General features: G+C 43.6%; 1 protein-coding gene across 6 annotated transcripts in view; it reads right to left on the bottom strand.

Annotated features, from left to right (window-relative positions):
* Window positions 1–24681, bottom strand: part of crtc3 (CREB regulated transcription coactivator 3) — a 97323-nt gene extending 72642 nt beyond the window's left edge. For 4 of the 6 annotated variants that reach the window (XM_078199966.1, XM_078199970.1, XM_078199968.1 and 1 more), the window contains exons 1-2: window positions 23674–24662; window positions 1053–1163 (exon numbers count right to left, since the gene is read on the bottom strand). In XM_078199966.1, the coding sequence (XP_078056092.1) occupies window positions 1053–1163; window positions 23674–23910 (348 nt within the window). In that variant the 5' untranslated portion in view covers window positions 23911–24662. Of the gene's footprint in view, window positions 1–1052; window positions 1164–23673 lie in introns of all 6 variants that reach the window. The other 2 variants (XM_078199969.1, XM_078199967.1) reach the window with 2 other exon arrangements.
* Window positions 24682–25692: the final 1011 nt, after the last annotated feature.

Raw genomic sequence — 25692 nt, 5'->3', positions numbered from 1 at the left:
AAAAGGGAGGGGGGAAAAGGGAGGGGGGAAAAGGGAGGGGGGAAAAGGGAGGGGGGAAAAGGGAGGGGGAAAAGGGAGGGGGAAAAGGGAGGGGGAAAAGGGAGGGGGAAAAGGGAGGGGGAAAAGGGAGAGAGAGAGAGAGAGAGAGAGAGAAAGAGAGAGAGAGAGAAAGAGAGAGAGAAAGAGAGAAATAGAGAGAGAGAGAAAGAGAGAAATAGAGAGAGAGAGAGAGAGAGAGAAAGAGAGAAAGAGAGAAAGAGAGAGAGAGAAAGAGAGAGAGAGAAAGAGAGAGAGAGAAAGAGAGAGCGAGAGAGAAAGGGAGAAGACTGGCATGGGCAGTGGTCCTGCAAGTCCAAGCAGGGTTGGTACTGGTCGTTCCAGAGCTCTGGACTATCATTATAATCCGATATCTTTTGAATCTGACAACACATAACTCCCTATGTACATCCCTATCATACACACTCAGGGCAGATATAGCATATGAGATAGAAATTAAAATGTCTTCTTTTCCAATAACATGCCTCAGATCTAACATTAGAGGAAGTCTCCACCATGCATCAGTTTGATCATTTCCCCTATCAGCCATGTTGTGGCCTCTGAAACCAACGTTCCCCTAAGTTAGGGGTAGTGTTGTGCTCCAAGGGTTCTACCTCAAGTGGAACAATCAGGAACATTGGAGAGAAAGGAATCTAAGACAATCCGATTCATAAATAGTTACAACTACAATAAACATTTTTGGCAAGATTTTCAGAAAGAAATCTCTTCCCCAGCAACTTATAGAACCTGAGAGATCACGCAAATATCATTTACACAACATTTCTAATATTAAAATGTCCTCCTGGAGAAGAAGCAGAAGTTAGAAGGCAGTGTGCGAGTTAGGAAGGGAATGAGAGAGGGACAGACCCAGGTTTTTACTCTGATGGTTAATTGAGAGAGGGGAAAGAGAAAGCAGGAAGCAGTTTGAGCTCAGGAGCGAAGGACAGGGTTGAAGGTTGTGAAGCAGCCATTGGTACATTGGGATGTTCCTCAGTGGTTGGGTGCTCAGTGGTTACCTCCAAGTCATTTGTGTTGTTCCCAATCTGATTCACGTTGGGTAATGATCCTCCATAATACTGTGCTTGGGTCTGTGCCAAACGCAGGTGGTGTAGTTTGTGCAACTGTACCTAGGAGCAATCAGAAAACAGAGTCAGCCTAAAGTGACCAGCACTGTGCAAATATCAATGACAAGCAAGTCAGTGGAGTTATTGGCAAATCAAATTTTGCAGAATATTCGGCACAGAAACACTTCATTTGGCCCAATCAGTCGATGGCAGCTTTTATTCTCGACTCCAGCCTCCTCCCACCCCTCCACATAATGTTCTATATGCTTCATCATGTGTATCTAGCTTCCCTTTAAATGCATCCATGGTGTGTCGACAGCATATTCGAGCTTTTCAGCAAGACTGAAACAGGTCAAACCAAGCAATAGGAATCAAGTTAAAGGCAAAATACTGCGGACGCTGGGATCTAAAACAAGAACAGAAAATGCTGGAAAATCTTCGCAGGTCTGACAGCATCTGTGGAGAGACAATCGAGCCAATGTTTCAAGGGTCATCCAGACTCAAAATGTTGGCTCTATTCTCTCTCCACCAATGCTGTCAGACCTGCTGAGATTTTCCAGCATTTTCTGTTTTTGTCAATAGGAATTAAGTGTTAGCAGAACCAGTGTTGCTGTACTCCAGGACTCAGGATCATATATGCTGTAGTTTTGACGTCACTGTGCTAGAGGAACGATTAAAAAAGACTGGATGTCTCAAAAGGGCTCTATGGTCAATTCTATACTTATTGAAGTGTTGTCATTGTTGTATTGAAGGAAACACAGCAAAGTTTAAAGTGTATTTTATTGGTGTCACAAGTAGGCTTACACTCACACTGCAATGAAGTTACTGTGAAAATTCCCGAGTCACCACACTCTGGCGCCTGTTCGGGTACACGGAGGGAGAATTTAGCACGGTCAATGCACCCTAACCAGCACGTCTTTCGGACTGTGGAAGGAAACCGGAGCACCCGGAGGAAACCCACGCAGACACAGGGAGAGCGTGCAGACTCCGCACAGACAGTGACCCAAGCCGGGAATTGAACCGGGGTCCCTGGAGCTGTGAGGCAGCAGTGCTCACCACTGTGCCGTCTCATTTACACAGCAGCTCATTTACACAGCAAGCTCCCACAAACAGCACTGTGATAAGGACCAGACAATTGTATGTCTGGACTACATTTGTCCAAAGATGTGTGGGTTAGGTGGATTGGCCATGCTAAATTGACCCTAGAGTCAGGGGGATTAGCAGAGTAAATGAGGGTTATGGGAATAGGCCCTGGGTGGAATTGTGGCCGGTGCACACTCAATGGGCCGAATGGCCTCCTTCTGTACTGTAGGGATTCTATGAATTGGTTTTTTTTGTGATGTTGATCGAGGGATAAATATTGACCAGGAGACGAGGAAGAATTCCCCTGCTCTTTTCGAACTAGTGCCATGGGGTCTTTCACGTTCACCCAAGCTGGGAGGAAGATGGGATCTTGGTTCATGCCTCATCTAAAAGACCGCATCTCTGACAGTACAGCACTCCCTCAGCACTGCATTGAAGTACCAGCCTCGATTTCCATGCACATGGATTGTATTGTGTACAGTTTTGGTCACCTAGTTACAGGAAGGATGTAAATAAGATTGAAAGAGTGCAGAGAAGGTTCACGAGGATGTTGCCAGAACTTGAGAAGCTGAGTTACAGAGAGAGATTGAATAGGTTGGGACTTTATTCCCTGGAGCGTAGAAGATTGAGGGGAGATTTGATAGAGGTGTATAAGATTTTGATGGGTATAGATAGAGTGAATGCAAGCAGGCTTTTTCCGCTGAGGCTAGGGGAGAAAAAAACCAGAGGGCATGGGTTAAGGGTGAAAGGAGAAAAGTTTAAAGGGAATATTAGGGGGGGCTTCTTCACGCAGAGAGTGGTGGGAGTGTGGAATGAGCTGCCGGATAAAGTGGTAAATGCGGGGTCACTTTTAACATTTAAGAAAAACTTGGACGGGTTCATGGATGAGAGGGGTGTGGAGGGATATGGTCCAAGTGCAGGTCAGTGGGACTAGGCATAAAATGGTTCGGCACAGACAAGAAGGGCCAAAAGGCCTGTTTCTGAGCTGTAATTTTCTATGGTTCTATGGTTCTACATGTTCTGGAGTGGGACCTTGTGACTCAAGAGATGAGGCTGCTACCAATTAAGCCACAGCTGACACTATTTCTGGCGCCATATTGTCAATGCTCTTTAACATAGTTCAATGTACTTCCTGTGAATTAGCCTGAATTCATTGCTTCCTCCCGTCCAAAGGGCAGTTCAGCGGCTCCCCAAACTGGCTCCAGCCACTGACAAAACTTTAGAACGCCCTGCCCAACGTTCATCCCCCAGTTCAAAACACATGAACTGGCCCAATTCATTTCACTGCTGCCTGTGGGATCTTGCTCTGCAAAAACAATGCTGCTGTACTGGCCCTTCAGTGTGATTTGTGGGAAGAGTTTTGGCATGCTTTGTTTGGCAGATTGGTTAAAAGGTCCTCATCCTAAATGTCGGTCTCGCCGGGGGGGGGGAAAGCGTAACGAAACCAGTCGTGCTGTAGTAAATGGCAGACAGCTCAAATATCCATGAGGCCAGATTTATTATTGCTCAAGACTGTCTGTACTACATCAAACGCATGAGTCAAATGGAGGGAGCAGGAATATTATGCAATGGTTATCTGCATGGACTCAGTAAATGTTTACACAGAACCAGGCAAATTTTCTTTAAAAAAATTAACAAATTAAATTCCTGCTTTGGTTTCTTTTCCAATCGCAATGCTAAATTCACCGATGTTCACAAAGCCACTGGTACGAAATTGGTCAAACCACAGGTTCCTCTCTCCCCAGGACAATCTGACCCCACGGCTCTTGGACATGCTCGGGCAAGACCGGAAATTCCCGCCCGAGGTGGTCAAGGGAGATTTCCGCTGTCGGACCCTCGCCTGCTCCGATTTCATGGCGGGAAAGGTGGTAGAGATCTGACGATAGACTCAAATGGGACTAAGGTTCCACAAGCACCTGCTGTTAGGATGCAACCGGTGACAACTTTGTGTCGGATGTAATGTGACCAATGGTAACAAGCTGTAAGGGTCAGCTGACCCAGTAAACCATGGAACCAATTACAGAATGATGTGATGGTCAGCTGACTCACTATAAATAAGAACCTGTTGTGAATTGTGGTGAGCTTTGATTGGCCCAGGGGTGGGCCCCAAGTTTGGAGTAATGAAGTTTCCTTATTAAACCCTTTCTTTGATTTATAAATTGGAGTAAGTTTTGTTATATGTTTATTGTCTGCAGTTGAAGAGTTTTCCTTCTGAAGGAAACGCCTGTTGCCCTTGTCACCTTGTTGAAATGGGCATCCTGAGACCAGGTAGCTGGCATTGGGGGAGTTGTTCAACTGCAAAAAGGCATCATCGCCAAGCCTGACCCTGCCTTTGCCCAACAAAGGGGAGACGGTGGCGCAGTAGTATTGTCACTGGACTGGTAATCCAGAAACCCAGAGTAATGTTCTGGGGGGGCCCGGGTTCAAATCCCACTACGGCAGATGGTGAAATTTGAATTCAGTAAATATCTGGAGCTAAATGTCATGATGACCATGAAGCCACTGTCGATTGTCATAAAAACCCATCTGGTTCACTGATGTCCTTTAGGGAAGGAAACCTGCCGCCCTTACCTGGTCTGGCCTACATGTGACTCCAGACCCACAGCAATGTGGTTAATCCTTAAATGCCCTCTGAAATGGCCGTGCAAGCACTCAGTTTAAGGGCAATTCGGAATGGACAATAAATGCTGGCCAAGTGACACCCACATCCCATGAATGAATTTTTAAAAAAATCATCCACACACACATTTACTCATCAATACAGAAGGTGAAGCAAGTCAGTGGATTGCGGTCAGGAATGGAGAACTGGCAGAATTCTATAATCCCTCAGACCTCTGAAGCCAATTTGAACATCCTGAGGTCAGAGACCGCAGTGGTTCACAGAGTTATACAGCACTGAAGACCATTCAGCCCATCATACCTGTGCTCGCTTTTGGAAAGAACTATCCCACCACCCTGTAAATTTTCTCTCTTCGAGATTTATTCAAATTGCTTTTCAAAGTAACTATTGGCTCTATTTCGACCTGCTGTTTCAAGTAGCATACTGCAAATCATAACAAGCTGAAATGTTAAAAAAGTTTTCCTTCGCTCGCTACTAGGTTTTGTGCCAATTATCTTAAATCTGTGTCTTCTCATTACCGACCCTCATGACAGTGGAAACAGAGTAAATAGGGAGAAAAGATCAGACGCCTAGAATTTCGAACACTGCTGTCAAATCTCCTCCGAACATTCTTCACTCTAAGAGGAACAACAACCAGTCTCTCCAAATAAATGAAGTTCCTCATCCCTGGTACCCGTAAACCTCCAAGTGAATCCTCTCCATGTCTCTGATATCCTTGGGCTTTATAAATGCTCCTGCAAGTGTCCTGAGGTGTTTTATTACATTAAAGGCGTTGTAATAAATACAAGTTGTTCTGGCTGCCCAGAATCGAACACAATACTCCAGCTGAGGTCTGAGGTCATGTACTACCCGACTCAAGAACAGTTATTTTTAAGGCATAACTTGCTTGTTTTTTTGCTCAATGACTCCTTTTGTAAAGCCAAGTAAGCCACAGGGTGGCACGGTGGCACAGTGGGTTAGCACTGCTGGCTCAAGCACCGAAGACCCGGTTCGATTCCCGGCTTGGGTCACTGCCTATGTGAAGTCTGCACGTTCTCCCCGTGTCTGCGTGGGTTTGCTCTGGGTGCTCCAGTTTCCTCCCACAGTCCGAAAGACGTGCTGGTTAAGTGCATTGGCCGTGCTAAATTCTCCCTCAGTGTCCCCGAACAGGCGCCAGAGTGTGGCGACTAGGGGATTTTCAAAGTAACTTTATTGCAGTGTTAATGCCAGCCGGCTTGTGACACGAATAAAATAAACTTTAAACAAGCTTCTTAAAACAAAAGCAACTACATCCATTTGTCTTGTCACTTTTAGAAGCTTTTTGTATGTGAACTCTGTCCCTGCACTCCCCTCAAATGCTACCATTTAATGAATATTGCCTCTCCTCATTTTCCCTTCTAAAATGCACTACTTTCCATTTCCCTCCATGAGGGTTAATCTACCTCGCCTGCTCACTTTCACCAGTCGATGTCCTCTTGAAGTCTGCTTCTATCTCTTCACTTGTTTACCACATTTCCAACTTTATCATTTGTAAACATGGAAATTTTGTCTCATCTACCCAAGCCCAGGTTATTTATACCAACAGAAAACCTTATGTTACTGGATTTCTAATCCAGATGTCTGGAACAATTTCCCTGAACACTGGAGCTTAAAAATTGCACCTTGGACAGAGTTCTGTGTAAATAAAAATCTGATCTCAGTAAAAGTGACAGTGAAGCTGTCAAGACTGATGGAAAACCCCCACTGGTTCACCAATAGCCTTCAGGGAAGGAAACTTAACATTCTTACCTCAAGCCTACATGTAATTCCAATCCCACAGCACCAAAATTGACTCTGAGATGGGTCCATTAAGTCATTGCGTACATTGAATCTGGGGGAATTAGAATGGGTAGTAATTGCCGGCTTTGTTAAGAACACCCAGATCCAAGAAAGAATTTGATTTGATTTATTATTGTCGCATGTATTAACATACAGTGAAAAGTATTGTTTCTTGCACACTATACAGACAAAGCATACCGTTCATAGAGAAGGAAATGAGAGGGTGCAGAATGTAGTGTTACAGTCATAGCTAGGGTGTAGAGAAAGATCAACTTAATGCGAGGTAGGTCCATTCAAAAGTCTGATGGCAGCAGGGAAGAAGCTGTTCTTGAGTCGGGTGATACATGACCTCAGACTTTTGTATCTTTTTCCTGGCCAAAGAAGGTGGAAGAAAGCATGTCCGGGGTGTGTGGGGTCCTTGATTATGGTGGCTGCTTTGCCAAGGCAGCGGGAAATGTAGACAGAGTCAATGGATGGGAGGCTGGTTTGCGTGATGGATCGGGCTACATTCACGACCTTTTGTAGTTTTTTGCGGCCTTGGGCAGAGCAGGAGCCATACCAAGCTGTGATACAACCAGAAAGAATGCTTTCTATGGTGCAACTGTAAAAGTTGGTGAGAGTCGTAGCTGACATGCCAAATTTCCTTAGTCTTCTGAGAAAGTAGAGACGTTGGTGGGCTTTCTTAACTATAGTGTCAGCATGGGGGGTACCAGGACAGGTTGTTGGATCTTCGAAAACCACTGGCTGTCCTGGTCTGTCTTGCATAAGAATATTTCCAGTAGGAGATTTAACTGGAATTGGGAAGGTGGACAGAACGCAAAAACAGGCACATAACCGACTGATCCGTGAAGCAAACAGTTTTAAGGTGCTGTCGAGCATGCATGCAAGAGTGTGAGAATGTGCGCATAAATCAGAGGCCAAACCCAATCCTGCAAAAAGATTTAACAAACCAAAATGTTGATGATGTTTTTGTTTTGATGTGGGATGTGACCTTTTGTGTGCTGGTAACATTCCAAAAATACATTTCATCCTCATGCTCCTCACATTTGAATATAAACCCTGCCCTTTCTCAGTTGATCAGTGCCACTCAGGCACGTGTCCTCCAATGTGCCAAAAACAATAAAGCATTTCAATGGGTCACAACTCAAAGGAGGGCTCGGGATATGAAGTGGCTCCGCTGGGGTGGTCATGTTCATGTCTCATCAGTCGGAAAATTCAATGTGAAGTCTCAGTCGAAGGAGTAAAGGCAACCTTGAGGGAGAGCTGCACTGTCCTCAGAAACATGTCTCTTAACCCAAGTCTCCACCCCACTATAGGCGTTGCCACTGCTGCTATCTGAAGTGCATTCCACCAAGCCCTTGCTCTGCCAGCTTCCTAAACAATAGGGCTGTCACTGACTCAGAAGCTTGCACTGCCTCACCTGCATGTTTGTGTCTGTTTACGTAATTGAGAATTGCGTGGCATGACCTTTTTGCTTTTAAAGAGTGTAAAGATTTGATTAGGCACCTCCAGCCCCGGCTCAGTGTTAAGACTCACCTTAAGGGTCAAACGTTTCAAGTCCCACTGCGGGGGATGGAGCAGAAAATCAATGCTGACACTCCAGTGCAGTACTGAGGGAATGCTGCACTGTCAGACATGCCGTCTTTCAGAAGAGATGATAAAACTAAACCTGTGTGAGCCCTGTCAGATGGACATTACATATCCCAGGGACATTATGTTTAAAGAGTTGGGGAGCTCTGCCTGGTGTTCTAGTCAATACTTATCCTTCAAACGACAACACGAATTCAGGATATCATTGCCTGTTGTGAGACTTGCTGTGCATAAACTGCTTGTTGCATTTCCGTCATTACAAATGTGACTCCATTTTGGAAAGAGTTTTGCAAGGATCCAAAGCTGTGAGAAGCTGGATATAAAGGGTCTGCATTGTTTCCGAGCAGCATATGTCGGGCAAAAACAGAGGAATACTCCACTAAGGACGGAGATATAACAACAACTTATATTTATATAGCACCTGTAACCAAACGTCCAGAGGTGCTTCACAGGAGTGTCATAAAGCAGGTACTGAGATACGGTGACATGGTGGCACAATGGTTAGGGATACTACCTCACAGTGCCAGGGACCCAGGTTCGATTCTGGCCTTGGATGACTGTCTGTGTGGGGTTTGCACGTTTTCCCCATGTCTGTGTGGGTTTCCTCCGGGTGCTCCAGTTTCCTCCCACAGTCCAAAGATGTGTAGGTTAGGTGGATTGGCAATGCTAAATTGCCCATTAGTGACCAAATATGTGTAGGTTAGGTGGATTGGCCATGCTACATTGTCCACTAGTGACCAAATATGTGTAGGTTAGGTGGATTGGCCATGCTAAATTGCCTATTAGTGACCAAAGATGTGTAAGTTAGGGGGATTAGCAGCATAAATACATTGGGTCACGGGGATAGGACCTGGATGATATGCTCTGTGGGAGAGTTGGTGCAGACTTGATGGGCCAAATGACCTCCTTCTGCACTGTAGGGATCCTTTTTTATGATTCTACATAGAGGTATTAAGTCAGAGGAGCAAAAGCTTGGTTCAAGAGTTTCTACAAATACATAATGGCCAAGAGTAACTTGGGAGAGAGTAGGGCCTCTTAAGGATCATGATGTGGAGTCACCGGCATTGGCCTGGGGTAAGCACAGTAAGAGTCTCTCAACACCAGGTTAAAGTCCAACAGTATATTTGGCAGCACTTGAGGATCAACAAGGTCATCTATGTGCGGATCCATAAGAGATGGGTGGGATCCTAAATGAATATTTCTCATCAGTATTTATTGTTGAGAAAAGCATAGATGTTAGGGAACTTCGGGAAATAAATAGTGATGTCTTGAGGAGTGTTCATATAACAGAGGATGTGCTGGAAATCTTAAAGCGCATCAAGGTAGATAAATCCCCAGGACCTGATGAAATGTATCCCAAGACATTGTGGGAGGCTAGGGAGGAAATTGCGGATCCCCCAGCAGAGCTATTTGAATCATCGATAGTCACAGGTGAGGTGCCTGAAGATTGGAGGATGGCAAATGTTGTGCCTTTGTTTAAAAAGGGCTGCAGGGAAAAGCCTGGGAACTACAGGCTGGTGAGCCTCACATCTGTGGTGGGTAGGTTGTTGGAAGGTATTTTAAGAGACAGGATCTACAGGCATTTAGAGATGCAAGGACTGGTTAGGGACAGTCAGCATAGCTTTGTGAGTGGAAAATCATGTCTCACAAATTTGATTGAGTTTTTTGAAGGGGTAACCAAGAAGGTAGATGAGGGCAGTGCAGTCAATGTTGTCTACATGGACTTTAGCAAAGCCTTTGACAAGGTACCGTATGGTAGGTTGTTGCACAAGGTTAAATCTGACGGGATGCAGGGTGAGGTAGCTAAATGGATACAAAATTGGCTTGATGACAGAAGCCAGAGGGTGGTTATGGAGGGTTGTTTTTCAAACTGGAGGCCTGTGGCCAGCGGTGTGCCTCAGGGATCAGTGCTGGGTCCACTGTTATTTGTCAATTATATGAATGATTTGGATGAGAATATAAGAGGCATAGTTAGTAAGTTTGCAGATGACACCACGATTGGTGGCATAGTGGACAGTGAAGAAGGTTATCTTGGATTGTAACGGGATCTTGATCAATTGGGCCAGTGGGCTGACGAATGGCAGATGGAGTTTAATTTAGATAAATGCGAGGTGATACATTTTGGTGGATCGAACCAGGGCAGGACTTACTCAGTTAATGGTAGGGTGTTGGGGAGAGTTACAGAACAAAGAGATCTAGGGGTATAGGTTCATAGTTCCCTTGGAAGTGGAGTCACAGGTGGACAGAGTGGTGAAGAAGGCATTCAGCATGCTTGGTTTCATTGGTCAGAACATTGAATACAGGAGTTGGGACGTCTTGTTGAAGTTGTACAAGACATTGGTAAGGCCACACTTGGAATACTGTGTACAGTTCTGGTCACCCTATTATAGAAAGGATATTATTAAACTAGAAAGAGTGCAGAAAAGATTTACTAGGATGCTACCGGGACTTGATGGATTGAGTTATAAGGAGAGGCTGGATAACGGACTTTTTTCTCTGGAGCGCAGAAGGCTTAGGGGTGATCTTATGGAGGTCTATAAAATAATAAGGGGCATAGATCAGCTAGACAGTCAATATCTTTTCCCAAAGGTAGGGGAGTCTAAAACTAAAGGGCATAGGTTTAAGGTGAGAGGGGAAAGATACAAAAGTGTCCAGAGGGGCAATCTTTTCACAGAGGGTGGTGAGTGTCTGGAACGAGCTGCCAGAGGCAGTAGTCGAGGAGGGTATAATTTTGTCTTTTAAAAAGCATTTAGACAGTTACATGGGTAAGATGGGTATAGAGGGATATGGGCCAAATGCGGGAAGTTGGGACTAGTTTAGGGATTTTTTTTTAAAAGTTGGGTCGAAGGGCCTGTTTCCATGCTGTAAACCTCTATGGCTCTATGACTCTCAGGTATTGTACAAAGCACAAGAACACAATAAATTGCAGTCATTATTTGTTCAATGAAAATAGAAATTGTATAACACATACGCTAACAGAGTGTCATTATTTCTGATGGAGCTCTTTGCACCTTGCTTAGTTAATGGGAGACTCGGTGCTTTGTATGGTGAAGTGGAAATGAGACTTCAAATTGAAACGCACAAGAGATTTGCAGGAAAGATGCAGGTTTATATTTGAGGGATGGAGCTGGCCAGTTCTGAAGAAGACTAGTTTCCGTTTCAGATTTTCAGCCTTTTGTCCTTTATCCTTCCATCCATCCTTCTTTGTCTTTCATTAAAGATATTTTCAACCCCAACACTAAACCAAAATTGCAACGGATTTTGGAAGGACTTTGGAAGAAAAGAAATGTGAACTTACAACTAAAACAGAAAATGCTGGAAAATCTCAGCAGGTCTGATAGCCTCTGTGGATAGAGAATAGAACCAATACATTCTGACTTGAAAGGTTGGCTCTATTCTCTCTCTCCATAGGTGCTGTCAGACCTGCTGAGATTTTCCAGCATTTTCTGTTTGTGTTTCAGATTCCAGCATCTGCAGTATTTTGCTTTTAACTTGCAACTACCGTGCAGTCAGCTGTGAATCCATCTCCTCTTTGCTAAAAGCAGAATGTGACACTGATGACATATGGTTTAAAACAAAAAAAGTATCAGTTTCCTTTCAGACACTGTGCAAACTCAGCCACACAGATCAAATACGCTGGTCTGTGTCGAATCTCACCTGCGGCAGCAGTTGATAATATCAGGACAGGTTCGGGAGAGGGAAAACTCATTCAGAATCCTGAGCCCTGTCCAGTGAACCTTGTGTGGCTGTAACCGTTAATGTTATGATCAAACTGCGATGTTCTCACAGTCGAACAGTTTGTGAGCACAGCGGTAGTTGATAAAATTTAATTGCGGTACCAGCAATCACCACTGTGCGCGGGTCAATAAATCTTTAGCTGAAGAGGCGAGAACATTAATTTGTAACGTTGCCCAAGCCTGGTTAACTAGCTATTTTTTAAGCATGCACTGAAGTACAACTGTGATGCTGGTGAAAGCTATGCTGAGTGCTGGTGTTAAAAACAAGGTTCACAGTGTAACCAGCTATTTAAATCATCACACTCGCCAGATTAATTAATTACTGAGTCAGGTCCAATTTAAAGTCTCATTTCCACTTCACCATACAAAGCCCGAGTCTTCCATTAACTGAGCAAGGTGCAAAGGGTTCCATCAGAAATAATGGCTTTCTGTTAGTATATGTGTTATACACATGCAAGGTCACTTTCTGCAGACAGCAATGGGATCAGCATGCAAATGCAGCTAGGATAGATGAATGAAAGGCTCCTTTGTCCAATGGCTGCAAGAAGCCCAAGTGAAATGAATTTGGGCTGCAGTATGTAACACCTCCCTGATCAACAGGCAAACCTACTCCAGAGGATGGAAAGTGGCTTGTGTAAATCAGGGAACAATGTCACATTGTGGCAGAGGACAGCGACTGAAGTTGCAGCACAGACATTTCCTTAAGACAATGTAGAGGGAGCTTTACTCTGTATCTAACCCCGTGCTGTACCTGCCCTGGGAGTGTTTGATGGGGGACAGTGTAGAGGGAGCTTTACTCTGTATCTAACCCCGTGCTGTACCTGTCCTGGGAGTGTTTGATGGGGACAGTGTGGAGGGAGCTTTACTCTGTATCTAACACCGAGCTGTATCTGTCCTGGGACTGTTTGATGGTAGTCATGTTGTGGAGATGCCGGCGTTGGACTGGGAAAAACACAGTAAGAGTTTTAACAACACCAGGTTAAAGTCCAACAGGTTTATTTGGTAGCAAATACCATTAGCTTTCGGAGCACTGCTCCTTCGTCAGATGGAGTGGATCTGACGAAGGAGCAGCGCTCCGAAAGCTAATGGTATTTGCTACCAAATAAACCTGTTGGACTTTAACCTGGTGTTGTTAAAACTCTTACTGTTTGATGGGGACAGTGTGGAGGGAGCTTTACTCTGTATCTAATCCCGTGCTGTACCTGTCCTGGGAGTATTTGATGGGGACAGTGTAGAGGGAGCTTTACTCTGTATCTAACCCCGTGTTGTACCTGTCCAGGGAGTGTTTGATGGGGACAGTGTAGAGGGAGCTTTACTCTGTATCTAACCCCGTGCTGTACCTGTCCTGGGAGTGTTTGATGGGGACAGTGTAGAGGGGGCTTTACTCTGTATCTAACCCCGTGCTGTACCTGTCCTGGGAGTGTTTGATGGGGACAGTGTAGAGGGAGCTTTACTCTGTACCTAACCCCGTGTTGAACCACCTTTCTATTCCATCCTCTCCCTGAACGCCAGATTCAATGATAGCATCATCAGGCCTGCGTCTTAAACCATTTCTGAAAATCTGCATCTCAACTCTTCAACTTTCAATCGTTCCATCTCTGCAAAATGTCCTGGGATGTTTTAGTGTGTTTAGTTGAAAGACATGCTGGTTAGGTGCACTGGCCATGCTAAATTCTCCCTCAGTGTACCCGAACAGACGCCGGAGTGTGGCGACTGGGGGATTTTCACGGTAACTTCACTGCAGTGTAAATGTAAGCCTACTTGTGACACTAATAACTAAACTTTAAAAGCATTGTTTCCTGCGGTCTATGGGCGATCCCAAGTGTAATAAAGCAGATGGGATCCTAGGAGAGAAAGCATGGAAGCGAGGAAATTCTGCTCAATCTATGTGCAACATTGATCTAGTTCTGGGAACGACATATTTGGAAGGATATGTAGGCTTTGGAAAGGATACAAAAGACATTTACTATGATGATTCCAGGGATGAAGGATCACAGTTACGCAGAGAGAGTGTAGATAGCTGAGATAGTTGGGGTTGTTCTCCTCAGAGCACAGAAGTCTAACAGGTTTGATGGAGTTTGTTTAAAATCAGGAAAGGTTTTGCTAAGTAAAGTTTCCAGTGGCTGAGGGCTCTGCAACCAGAGGACACAGGTTTAACGTGGGTGGAAAAAGAACCAGAGGCGACAGCAGAAAAATCTATTTTTAACATGATGGTTAGGTTTGGAACGTTCTGCCAGATGGGATAGGAACAGATTTAATCAGAACTTTCAAAAGAACTTGAATGAATGAACACATGAAGGGAAAAACATTGCAGGGACATGAAGAATGGGTTGTGGGGGGAGGGCAATAACTGGATTGGTCTTCAAAATAGACTCAATAGGCTGAATTACTTCCTGTGTTGTTCTATTCTATGATTGTATAATGGTACAGCTTGTAAACTGCTACTCAACTCTTGCGGAATCATTTTCAGATAATATTCATTTAAAGCCTATTCTGCAACTCCCCATTGTCTGGGGAAGCGATGGTCTAGTGGTATGATCGCTGGATTATTAATCCTGAAACTCCGCTAATGTTCTGGGGACCCGGGTTCAAATCCCACCACGGCAGATGGTGGAATTTGAATTCAATAAAAAAAAAATCTGGAAATAAGTATCTGCTGATGACCATGAAACCATTGTCGATTGTCTGAAAAACTCATCTGGTTCATTAATGTCCCTTTAGGGGAAGAAATCTGCCGTCCCTGCCTGGTCTGGCCTACATGTGACTCCAGAGCCACAGCAATGTGGTTGACTCTCAACTGACCTCAAACAAGGGCAACTAGGGATGGGCAATAAATGCTAGCCAGCCAGTGACACCCATGTCCCACGAGCGAATTTTTTAAAATTACAACAAGTGTTAATCTACATACAACTGAAACTGAGCGATAATGAAAAGGCCATTTGTTTGCAGTTATTAGTACCTCCCTGATATTTCCTGTGCTAACGAGAATCTATATTGCCTTGATTCTTATCACACTGAAATCCAAAGGCACAGGTAGCGGCTTCGAACAGGTTGGTGCTGAGGGAACATCAGGACCACTCTGTGGCTCAATTGGTACCACTCTGACCAGGTTGTGAATTCAAGTCCCACTACAGGACCAGTGTGCATAATCTAGGCTGGCACTGCCCCCAGAGCCAGCAGTCCAACATGAGACAGACATGCCTACATCACCAAAAACAGATCAACTAGCTTGTCACCTAAATGCTGTTTGTGGGATTTTGCTATGTGAAAAATGGCCACCAAATTAGCCTGCTTAAGGAAAAACGGGCAGCACAATGGGTTAACACTGCTGCCTCACAGCGCCAGGGACCCGGGTTCGATTCCCAGCTTGAGTCACTGTCTGTGTGGAGTCTGCACGTTCTCCCCGTGTCTGCGTGGGTTTCCTCCGGGTGCTACGGTTTCCTCTCACAGTCCAAAAGACGTGCTGGTTAGGTGCATTGGCCATGGCAAATTCTCCCTCAGTGTACCCGAACAGCCAACCAGGGGATTTTCACAGTAACTTCATTGCAGTGTTAATGTAAGCCTACTTGTGACACTAATAAATAAACTTACAAAATTGCTGAGAGAATTGATAAGGCGGTATATAAATGTAAGTCAGCCGCAGCAGGTAGTGAATAAACAACATGTGGGAAAACAAACTAAAATCACACCTTAACTGTCGTTGCCACATTCTGTCTGGTTAGTGAAATATAAATATAGGCCAGGAGGTCTTAAGGTTACCAGGGTCTTGTGAGTTACAGTACCGAAATAGGCAGTGCTTCCTGTGGCTACAGGGTTTTTATGTAATGAGATAGTCTAAACATGACAACACAAAGCTACCTACATGCCAAGCTTAGTGGGGTTTAATCTCTTCATCCTGAAACTTGTTAAACAGCAAAAAGTTTGTTCAGGTTTCTGTGGTTGGTTGGGAATAACTGGGTAAAACCATAACAGCCACGTTCAGACAAAAACGCCCAACTTCAGAACTCTCGGCGGGGTGTGGAACAGGAGAAGTCAGGAATCATTCGCCCGAACCACACAGAATTCTGATACCAGCGTGGCATTCCGATAAGCCAGTCCCACTCACTCTGTTAGATGGGAATGCTGACATTGGATTTTTGGAGAGTTAATTTGGTGTATTGATCAAAATGTTGAGAACAGCTTAATTTTTTTTGTAACCAAGAGAACAAAACCCTTCTTCCAATCCTCATCAGGGACTGACCAACAGCTTGCTGTTACATTTCAATAGGGTCACCCATCCCCAAAGTGCCACTGAACTCAGGATGGACAACTGGCCAGTAGACTGGTCAAAGTGTAGATTTTGGAGAGGAGAGAGGTGAAGGGATTATTAGAGAATCCCGGCAGCACAGAGAGAGGTCCTTTGGCCCATCAAGTCTGCACCAAACCCCTGACAGAGCATCTTACCCAGGCCCACCCCCATGCCCTGTCCTGTAACCTCACACATTTATCCCACTAATCCCCCTAACTACGCATCTTTGGACAGTGGGAGGAAACCGGGATACCCGTGGGGAAACCCACGCAGACATGGGGAGCACGTGCAGACTCCACACGGACAGAAAGTCACCCGAGGCTGGAATTGGACCCGGGGCTCTGGCGCTGTGAGGCAGCAGCGCTAACCACTGTGCCATCCCATACATCTTCAATGGTTCAGGGAGGCAACTCCAGAGCTTGGAACCCAGGTAGCTGAAGGAACCAAAAAACAAACTGGGATGCACAAGTGGCCAAAATTGGAGGAATTCAGAGTTCGCTGAGGATTTAAGGACTTGAGGTTATAGAGACAGGGAGAGGCAAGGCCCACGGAAGATTTTGAAGATAAGGCTGAGAATGTTAAAATCAAGGCATGCAGGAACCATAAATTAATGCAGGTCACTGAATACAGGTTGATGGGTGAATGGAATTTGTGCAGGCAACAACATTTTGGATGGAAGTTTGCATGGGGAGGGTGGGGGGGGTGGACACGCCAGGACAGTGTTAGAATAGTCAAGATGGAGAGTAGAGATGCACAGGTGGCAATGGGCCCCATACATCTGAAATCCTTGTCCATCTTAGTGCTGTCAGTGACAGCTTGCTGCGCCCTGTCACATTCACAAAGGTTGCTACACTTTGTATGATTGCACATACTGATTGTATGTGATATATTTTGGGAGACATGGCCATGTATTATTGTACACAGCTTTCCAGTGAAAAGGCCAACAGCTATGCATCTGGAACCAGTGAGAGCAACGACTGAAGCGTGTTGAAGGCCAAGTGAACACAAATTGGCAAAGAAGCTTTCACATCAACACAGAACACAACCATCAAAGCCACGCAGAACAAAACTTTCCGACTGACTCATTGTTAGAATGTTCAAACTTTAAGAGAGTGTTTAGAAAAATAATATGGACTGCAAGAGATCACAGAAACGTAGAATCCTACAGAGCAGAAGGAGGCCGTTTGGCCCATCGAGTCTGCACTGACCACAATCCCACCCAGGCGCTATCTCCGTAACCCCATGCATTTACCCAAGCTAGTCCCTCTGACACTAAGGGGCAAATTAGCGTGGCCAATCCACCCAACCAGCACACCTTTGTACTGTGGGAGGAAACTGGAGCATCCGGAGGAAACCCACGCAGACACGGGGAGAACGTGCCAACTCCACAAAGACAGTGACCCAAGCTGGGAATCGAACCCGGGTCCCTGGCGCTGCGGGGCAGCAGTGCTAACCACTGTGCCACCATGCCGCCCCACCATCTTTGGAAGAAAGAAAGGGGGAGGGGGAGAGTGTGTGTGAGAGAGAGAGAGAGTGCGTGTGTGAGTGAGTGCGTGTGTGTGAGTGAGAGAGAGTGCATGTGAGAGAGAGTGAGAGAGAGTGCGTATGTGTGAGTGAGAGTGCGTGTGTGTGAGAGTAAGAGTGCGTGTGTGTGAGTGAGAGAGTGCGTGTGAGAGTGAGAGAGAGTGAGAGAGAGAGTGCGTGTGTGAGTGAGAGAGAGAGAGAGTGCGTGTGTGAGTGAGAGAGAGAGTGCATGTGTGAGAGTGAGAGAGAGAGAGAGTGCGTGTGTGAGTGAGTGCGTGTGTGAGTGACAGTGCATGCGTGTGCATGAGAGAGAGAATGTGTGCGTGTGCATGAGAGAGAGAATGTGTGTGGGAGAGAGAGAGAGAGAGAGAATGTGTGTGTGTACGTTTGTGTGAGTGAGACTGAGTACAAGTGACTGCCACGTCATCAATACAAATGTTGCGGCCATTCATGTCATTAGTGACAGAAGATAAAGTCCATGTGTCACTGAGGCCGGAGCAGAATGGAGTGAGTGAACCCAGGCATATCACTCCGAAGCAGTTCAATTCGGGCAGAGTGCGGACAAATTAGTTCACCGAGCCAGTGACTCAAAGCTGGCAATTATCTTCAACTGTTATCCAGATTCGACTAAAAGGATTAGATCACCAATGAGTAGATTTCTTGGCAGATTGTACAATGAATGGAATTGGCAGGAGTGGGAGAACAAGTTTCTCAGGTGCAGACTTTCAACTGGATGGTATGAATGAAGTTGATGGTTCAGTCAAGCTTGGGGAAAACAAGGTGCAGTCACATTCACCTGGGATTTAAAAACTGCTGCAGGTCCACCCACCTGAACTTTTGGGCTTGTCACAAACCCTTGATATAAAAGCATCAATAAACTGAGTAACAAGATTAGTTACTGTCTATTCCTGCTCATCTATACACCAGGAAAGAAAAATGTCCGATCTGGCACCCATTTTCTGCCCATCGTACTCCCTGTGTTACACTCCAAAGTAAAGCACAAAGAAACTCAAATCACTTAACTGACATTTGTTTAAAAGCAAATCAATGCTTACTTAACAACAGTTAAACTTAAGGAAATACGCATCGACAAATCACACGTGAGATATATTGGTATCGCATTATGAAAGGAACCAGTTATATGCAACCAACCAGTCTGGGTGAATCTAATCTGGAGGCTATAAGTTGTGAAGTCCCCTCAATCTGTTTAACTCCATCACCAAACAGTCATTAAACTCCAAGGCTTTGTTTACTTAATTATTGGACTTTATGGCTTCACAAGGGGACACAGTTGCACACGTACAGCATAATGCATTTGTGCACAGTATATGATATCCCTGTTGATATATTATACTTTATATATAAATAAATAATACTTGTCATCTTTCAAACTGTATCACCAACTGATTTACCACAAGCAAGCCCCTAAAACGCAGGAACAAATAATTTTTCATTTGATTTAATATTGTCACATGTATTAGTATACAGCGAAAAGTATTGTTTCTTGCGTGTTATTCAGACGAAGCATGCCGTTCATAGAGAAGGAAAGGAGAGGGTGCAGAATATAGTGTTACAGTCATAGCTAGGGTGTAGAGAAAGATCAACTCAATATAAGGTAGGTCCGTTCAAAAGTCTGACGGCAGCAGGGAAGAAGCTGCTCTTGAGCCGGTTGGTACGTGACCTCAGACTTCTGTATCTTGGCGCACAATAAAATAATAATGGAATAAAAATGAAAAGGGACTGGAAAAAACTCAGCAGATCTGGCTGCATCTATGGCAAGAGAAACACAATTATCGTTTTGAATCCAATATGACTGTTTCAGACTCAAAACATTGACTCTGTTTCTCTCTCCACAGATACTGCCAGATCTGCTGAGTATTTCCAGTACTTGCCGTTTTGATTTCAGATTTCTGTCATATTTTGCTTCGACAAGGAAGTCATTGGGTAATCACGGTGGTCGATCTGTATGAAAGAATTTTAAAACAGGCCTAGAAATAGAATGGGGGATCCCCCAGTGTGAAGAGTTGGGAACCACTGATCCAAAATCACCTGTTCCTTTTGTATACACTACACTCACCACAGACCAGGCAGTAAGTTACTCATACACTGGATCTCAAAAATGCTGTTTTCTGTAAGAAATTTAATTTCATTTGCATTTTAATGAATCACTCCCCATCATGTACAGCTGCCTCACAAGCTGTTGGTTAGACTGACCACAAATGGAAACATTGCACCCATCCACTGTTTAGTTTTGAATTTACTGTTCTACAAGCACAGGCCAGCCAGCTAATATTCAATGAAGGCACAAAAGTTAAAACTCCATGAAATCAAACTCCGATTTTCCAGTGAGTGATTGAATATTGGAAAAAGTGAAAAGATGGAACGATTACAGAGCGACACTGAGGAATGACATCAGGTAAACTAGATAAAGCCCCCAGGATGGTTTAGGGGAGAGGTCTAACCTCCCCACCAACAGGCAAACTACACAGGGCATTTGGGCACCTTTTGACCTTCACTACTAAGGAAAGGTATACTTGTATTGGGGGGATGTGAAGGGTTGCACCAAATTGTTCACGGAAAAATTAAAGACTTGTATTTTTGTAGCGCTCTTCATAACTATCAGATGCTTCCAAGCGCTGTACAGCTAATGAATACATTTTAAAAGCATTGTCACTGTTGTAGGAAACACATCGGCCAATTTGGACCATAGCAAGCTCCCACAAACAGCAGTGGGATTATGACCAGATAATCTCTATAATCATAGAATCCCTACAGTGCAGAAGTAGGCCATTCGGCCCATCGAGCCTGCACTGACAACAATTCTACTCAGGCCCTATTCCCATAACCCCACATATTTACCCTGTTAGTCCTGCTCGGGCTGGCACGGTGGCACAGTGATTAGCATTGCTGCCTTACAGTGCCAGGGACCCGGGGCTCGATTCAGGCCGCGGGTCACTGTCTGTGTAGAGTCTGCACGTTCTCCCCGTGTCTGCGTGGGTTTCCTCCAGGTGCTCCGGTTTCCTCCCACACTCCAAAGATGTGCAGGTCAGGTTGATTGTCCATGGAAAATTGCCCCTTAGTATCAGGGGGATTAGAAGGTAAATACGTGGGGTTACGGAGATAGGGCCTTGGTGGGATTGTGGTTGCGGCAGGCTCAAAGGGCCGAATGGCCTCCCTCTGCACTGTAGTGATCCCATTCTTTTCTAGTCCCCCTGACACTAAGGGACAATTTAGCATGGCCAATCCACCTAACCTGCACATCTGTTTTAGTGATGTTGATTGAGGGATGAATGTTGGCCCGGACACTCCTCTTCAAAATATGCCGTGGGATATTTTACACTCACTCAATATGGCCTTGGTTTAACATCTCACCCAAAGTTCAGTACCTGACAGTACAGCACTCCCTCAGTACTGACCTGGCGTATTAACTTTGATTTTTTTTGTGCTCAAGAGTAGGACTTGAACTTGAAACCTTGTGACTCAAGAGGTGAGAATGCTACCTACTGAGTCACGACCAACACTTCATTAATCTTGGATTGAGTGAATTGGAGTTCAGAATGAGAGGTGATTTTACTCAAACAATTCTAAGGAGGGCTTGACAAGGTAGATGCCAAGAAGCTGTTTCCCTGGCTGCAGAGTCTAGAACACAGGGTGTCAGAGTCTAGAACGGGTATGAGTAGAAGGATTAATGTGAGGAGAAATTTCTTCACTCAGTGAGTCCTGAATCTTCACGATTGTCAAACCAAAGAGCTGCAGATGCTCAGTCAATGTTTTGTTTGTCTTGTTTATTTACTAGTGTCACAAGTAGTCTCACATTAACACTGCAATGACGTTACTGTGAAAATCTGTTAGTTGCCACACTCCAGCACCTGAGGGAGAATTTAGCACGGCCACTGCACCCTAACCAGCACCTCTTTCGGACTGTGGGAGGAAACCGGAGCACCCGGAAGAAACTCACGCAAACACAGGGAGAACGTGCAGACTCCGCACAGACAGTGACCCAAGGTTGAAATTGAATTTGTGCCCCTGGTGCTGTGAGACAGCAATGCTAACCACTGTGCCACCCAGTGAGGGTAGAGGAGGTGAGAGGTTGATGCGTATCCATTACAGACCAGCCTTGGTTTACCGTCCTAATGCAACTTATTTGCTGCTTCGACAGAAGACATTTTTCTTTTTAAAAGCAATTCTGAATACATAAAAGTGATAAAAAGTCTTGCATTTAGCGCTTTTCACGACCAGAGGTGTCTGAAAGCATTTTACATTTTTGAAGTGTAATCAAGGCAAATAAGCACAAAATAAAATCATCTCACAAGAAATATTCAAGTAGAATTGAAAAATTCAATTTTAAGTGTATTATAATTGCATTTTAAATTATAACTAATTAAATATTAAACTTTGTTGCTTATATACATTTAAAAGTCTTAAATACCCTAAAAGCACAACTAAATATATTTTAAAAGCATTCCTTAACGTGCATAATTTAATATTACAATGTACTTGTTTAATTATATTTAAAACTCTCAAATACTTCTACCTATACAAGTATAGGTGCATTTGTTAGTTTGTATAACTTATTAAAACTACCATACATATTTAATTGTTAAATATATAAATAAAGCATTTAATTGTAAAATATATTTATAGCAATGGGTTTAGCTGTACTTTTTAATGGCTGTAAAAAGTATTTGTTTGCATGTATAAGTGAGTAAAATTATGAATATTATTTGAATATATTTAGAACAATCTTAAAAACTGTTAACATATGTAAAAGTATTCTTAGCATCTATAACTTAATATTTAATTATATTATACATTTTATACTTTTGATATATGTAAAATTGTTTTTAAGCATCTATAATTAAATTATATACTTATTTTATACTTTTGATAAATTTATAACTTGAAATTTAATATTATACTTATTTTATAATCTTAATACAAGTGATGTAGCATCTACAATTTGATAATTAGAGCACATATTTTATACTTTTAATAGATGCAAATTGGTTTTAACCATCTACAATTTAATACTTTATTATATTGTACGTTTTATACTTTTAATACATATGCAAGAGTATTTAGCATCTATTAATGTTTAATTATACTTATTTTATACTTTTCATATAATAGTTTTAAGCTTCTATAATTTAATATTTAATTATATATTTTATTCTTTTAATATATGCAAGTGTATTTAGCATCTATTATTGAATATTATACTTGTTTTATACTTCTAATACATGTAAAATTGTTTAAGCATCTATTATTTAATGTTTAATTATATACTTGTAATATATATGTAAAAGTGTATTTAGTATCTATTATTTATTATACTTACTTTATTCTTTTAATACGTGTAAAATTTTTAAGCTTCTATAATTTAATTACATACTTTTAATGTGTATTTAGCATCTAGTATTTAATATTTATATTATACTTATTTTATACTTTAATACATGTAAAATTGTTTGTCAGCATCTATTTTAATATTTAATGATATACTTTATACTTTTAATCAATGTAAAAGTGTATTTAGTATCCATTATTTAATATTTAGTTAAATGATACTTATTTTCTACTTTACATCTATGTAAAAGTGTATTTAACATTTATGATGTAATTATACTTATTTTATACTTTAATACATGGAAAATTGTTTGTAAGCATCTATTTTAGTATTTAATTATATACTTTATACTTTTAATGTCTGTAAAAGTGTATTTAGTATTTATAATTTAATATTTAATTATATACTTATTTTGTGTTTTGAATCCATGTAAAAGTGTATTTAACATTTATAATTTAATGATATTGGCTATTTTATTACAAGGTTCAACTGGGGAATGTGATGGGCTCAGCTTCACTAGGCCCCGAAGCCTGGCGCTCGCGTAGCTGCGGCCCCCGGCTGAGGGAGCGAGTGTTCCGGCCACTTACCCGGGATACGCTCAGGTCCTTCATCACCTCCTCGAAGGCGGCCGTCTCCTCGGCTTGTTTCTGGTTGTGGAGGGCGATCTTCTCGCTGAACTTGCGGGGGTTGGAAGCGGACGAGCCGCCGGCACCGCCGCCGCCGCTGCCCCCGCCGCCGCCGGAGGAGGAACCGCCACAGGCGCCCGAGGCGCCTCCAGCGCCGGGTCCGGGGCTGCAGCCGGGTCCGGAGCTGCTGCCGGCCATCGCCGCACGGTCAGTCAGGGCAAGCTGAGCCACTGGGAAACTTCTCCCTCACCAACAAGCAGAACCAAATCAAACCCACCTCGGGTCAAAACATAAAAAGAAATAAACTTTCCCTCAGCTCTGAAAAAAAAATCACTAATTAAATCACCTCAGTGAAAAATATGAGGTAAAATTCACCTCAACTCAAAATCCAAACCCAATTCACCTCAAATCAAAATCACCTCAGCAAAAAAAAAGTGAGATAAAAATTCACCTCAGCTCAAAAATCACCAACAAAAATCACCTCAGCAAAAAATATCTAACCAACTTCCTCAGCTCAAAACAAAACCTCAGCCCCAAAGCACAAATAAATCCACCCCGGCCAAAGATATTTCAATAAAATTCACCTCCGCTCAAAGTCAAAACTAAATTCACCTCAGCCAAGGAAAATCTTCCACTCAACCTCCTCCCCCTCCAACTCTCTACCAGTCACACCATCACCAACATCCTGCTGCAAAATGAAAGCCCCACAGATTTCTTCGCCCTTCCAACAAACCAGAAAGAAAGTTCAAATCTTCTTGACACTTGTCCCGGTGAAAAATGTGCAATAATTCCTCTCCCCGTCGCTGCTGTCTTCTTCCCCCCTCAACGGGAGCTGCGGGGTTGACATCCAAAGCCACTTGAAGCTTCTCGGTGAGAGTCAAAAAGAAAACATTCTCTCATTAAAATCTCCCTTTGGAGCTCCTGAAAAAAAAAAATTCAGCCCAGGTCTTCTGTCATCGCTCAAAACCCACACACAGAAAAAAACAAAATGAGAGATGGCGAAACCTTCCTTCTAAGCTCCGCCACTAGAGGAGACAAGAGACAAGCTCAAAGAATAAATGGAGCAAGAGATGTTCAAAGTCACTATTAGCTCAACAGATTGTTTGATGGGGGCTTTCTTCAAGTCGGATTTGTGCTGAAATATGGAGTTTGGTGGGTGTCTTAATCTTAAAACTTCGATTTCCATCAGGTTCTTTATTTAAAAGCACAAGCTTTGAGCTTAGATTAAAAAATTTTAATCTGACATCTAACAGTCAGCTTTCTAGCAACTCCTGTGGCAGAACTGCTACCAAATGGATTTCATCCTTTTCTTTGGGTAATAATGATAATCATGATGTGGAGATGCCGGCGTTGGACTGGGGTAAACACAGTAAGAAGTTTAACAACACCAGGTTAAAGTCCAACAGGTTTATTTGGTAGCAAAAGCCACACAAGCTTTCGGAGCTCTGAGCCCCTTCTTTAGGTGAGTGGGAATTCTGTTCACAAACAGAGCTTATAAAGACACAGACTCAAATTACATGAATAATGGTTGGAATGCGAATACTTACAACTAATCAAGTCTTTAAGAAACGAAACAATGTGAGTGGAGAGAGCATCAAGACAGGCTAAAAAGATGTGTATTGTCTCCAGACAAGACAGCCAGTGAAACTCTGCAGGTCCACGCAACTGTGGGAGTTACAAATAGTGTGACATGAACCCAATATCCCGGTTGAGGCCGTCCTCGTGTGTGCGGAACTTGGCTATCAGTTTCTGCTCAGCGACTCTGCGCTGTCGTGTGTCGCGAAGGCTGCCTTGGAGAACGCTCACCCGAATATCAGAGGCCGAATGCCCGTGACCGCTGAAGTGCTCCCCAACAGGAAGAGAACAGTCTTGCCTGGTGATTGTCGAGCGGTGTTCATTCATCCGTTGTCGCAGCGTCTGCATAGTTTCCCCAATGTACCATGCCTCGGGACATCCTTTCTTGCAGCGTATCAGGTAGAC

Source organism: Mustelus asterias, chromosome 29, assembly GCF_964213995.1.
Source record: "Mustelus asterias chromosome 29, sMusAst1.hap1.1, whole genome shotgun sequence".
In the NCBI taxonomy this organism is placed as follows: domain Eukaryota; kingdom Metazoa; phylum Chordata; class Chondrichthyes; order Carcharhiniformes; family Triakidae; genus Mustelus; species Mustelus asterias.
Note: the sequence above shows the minus strand (reverse complement) of the source record. Positions and strands in the feature narration are given on the sequence as shown.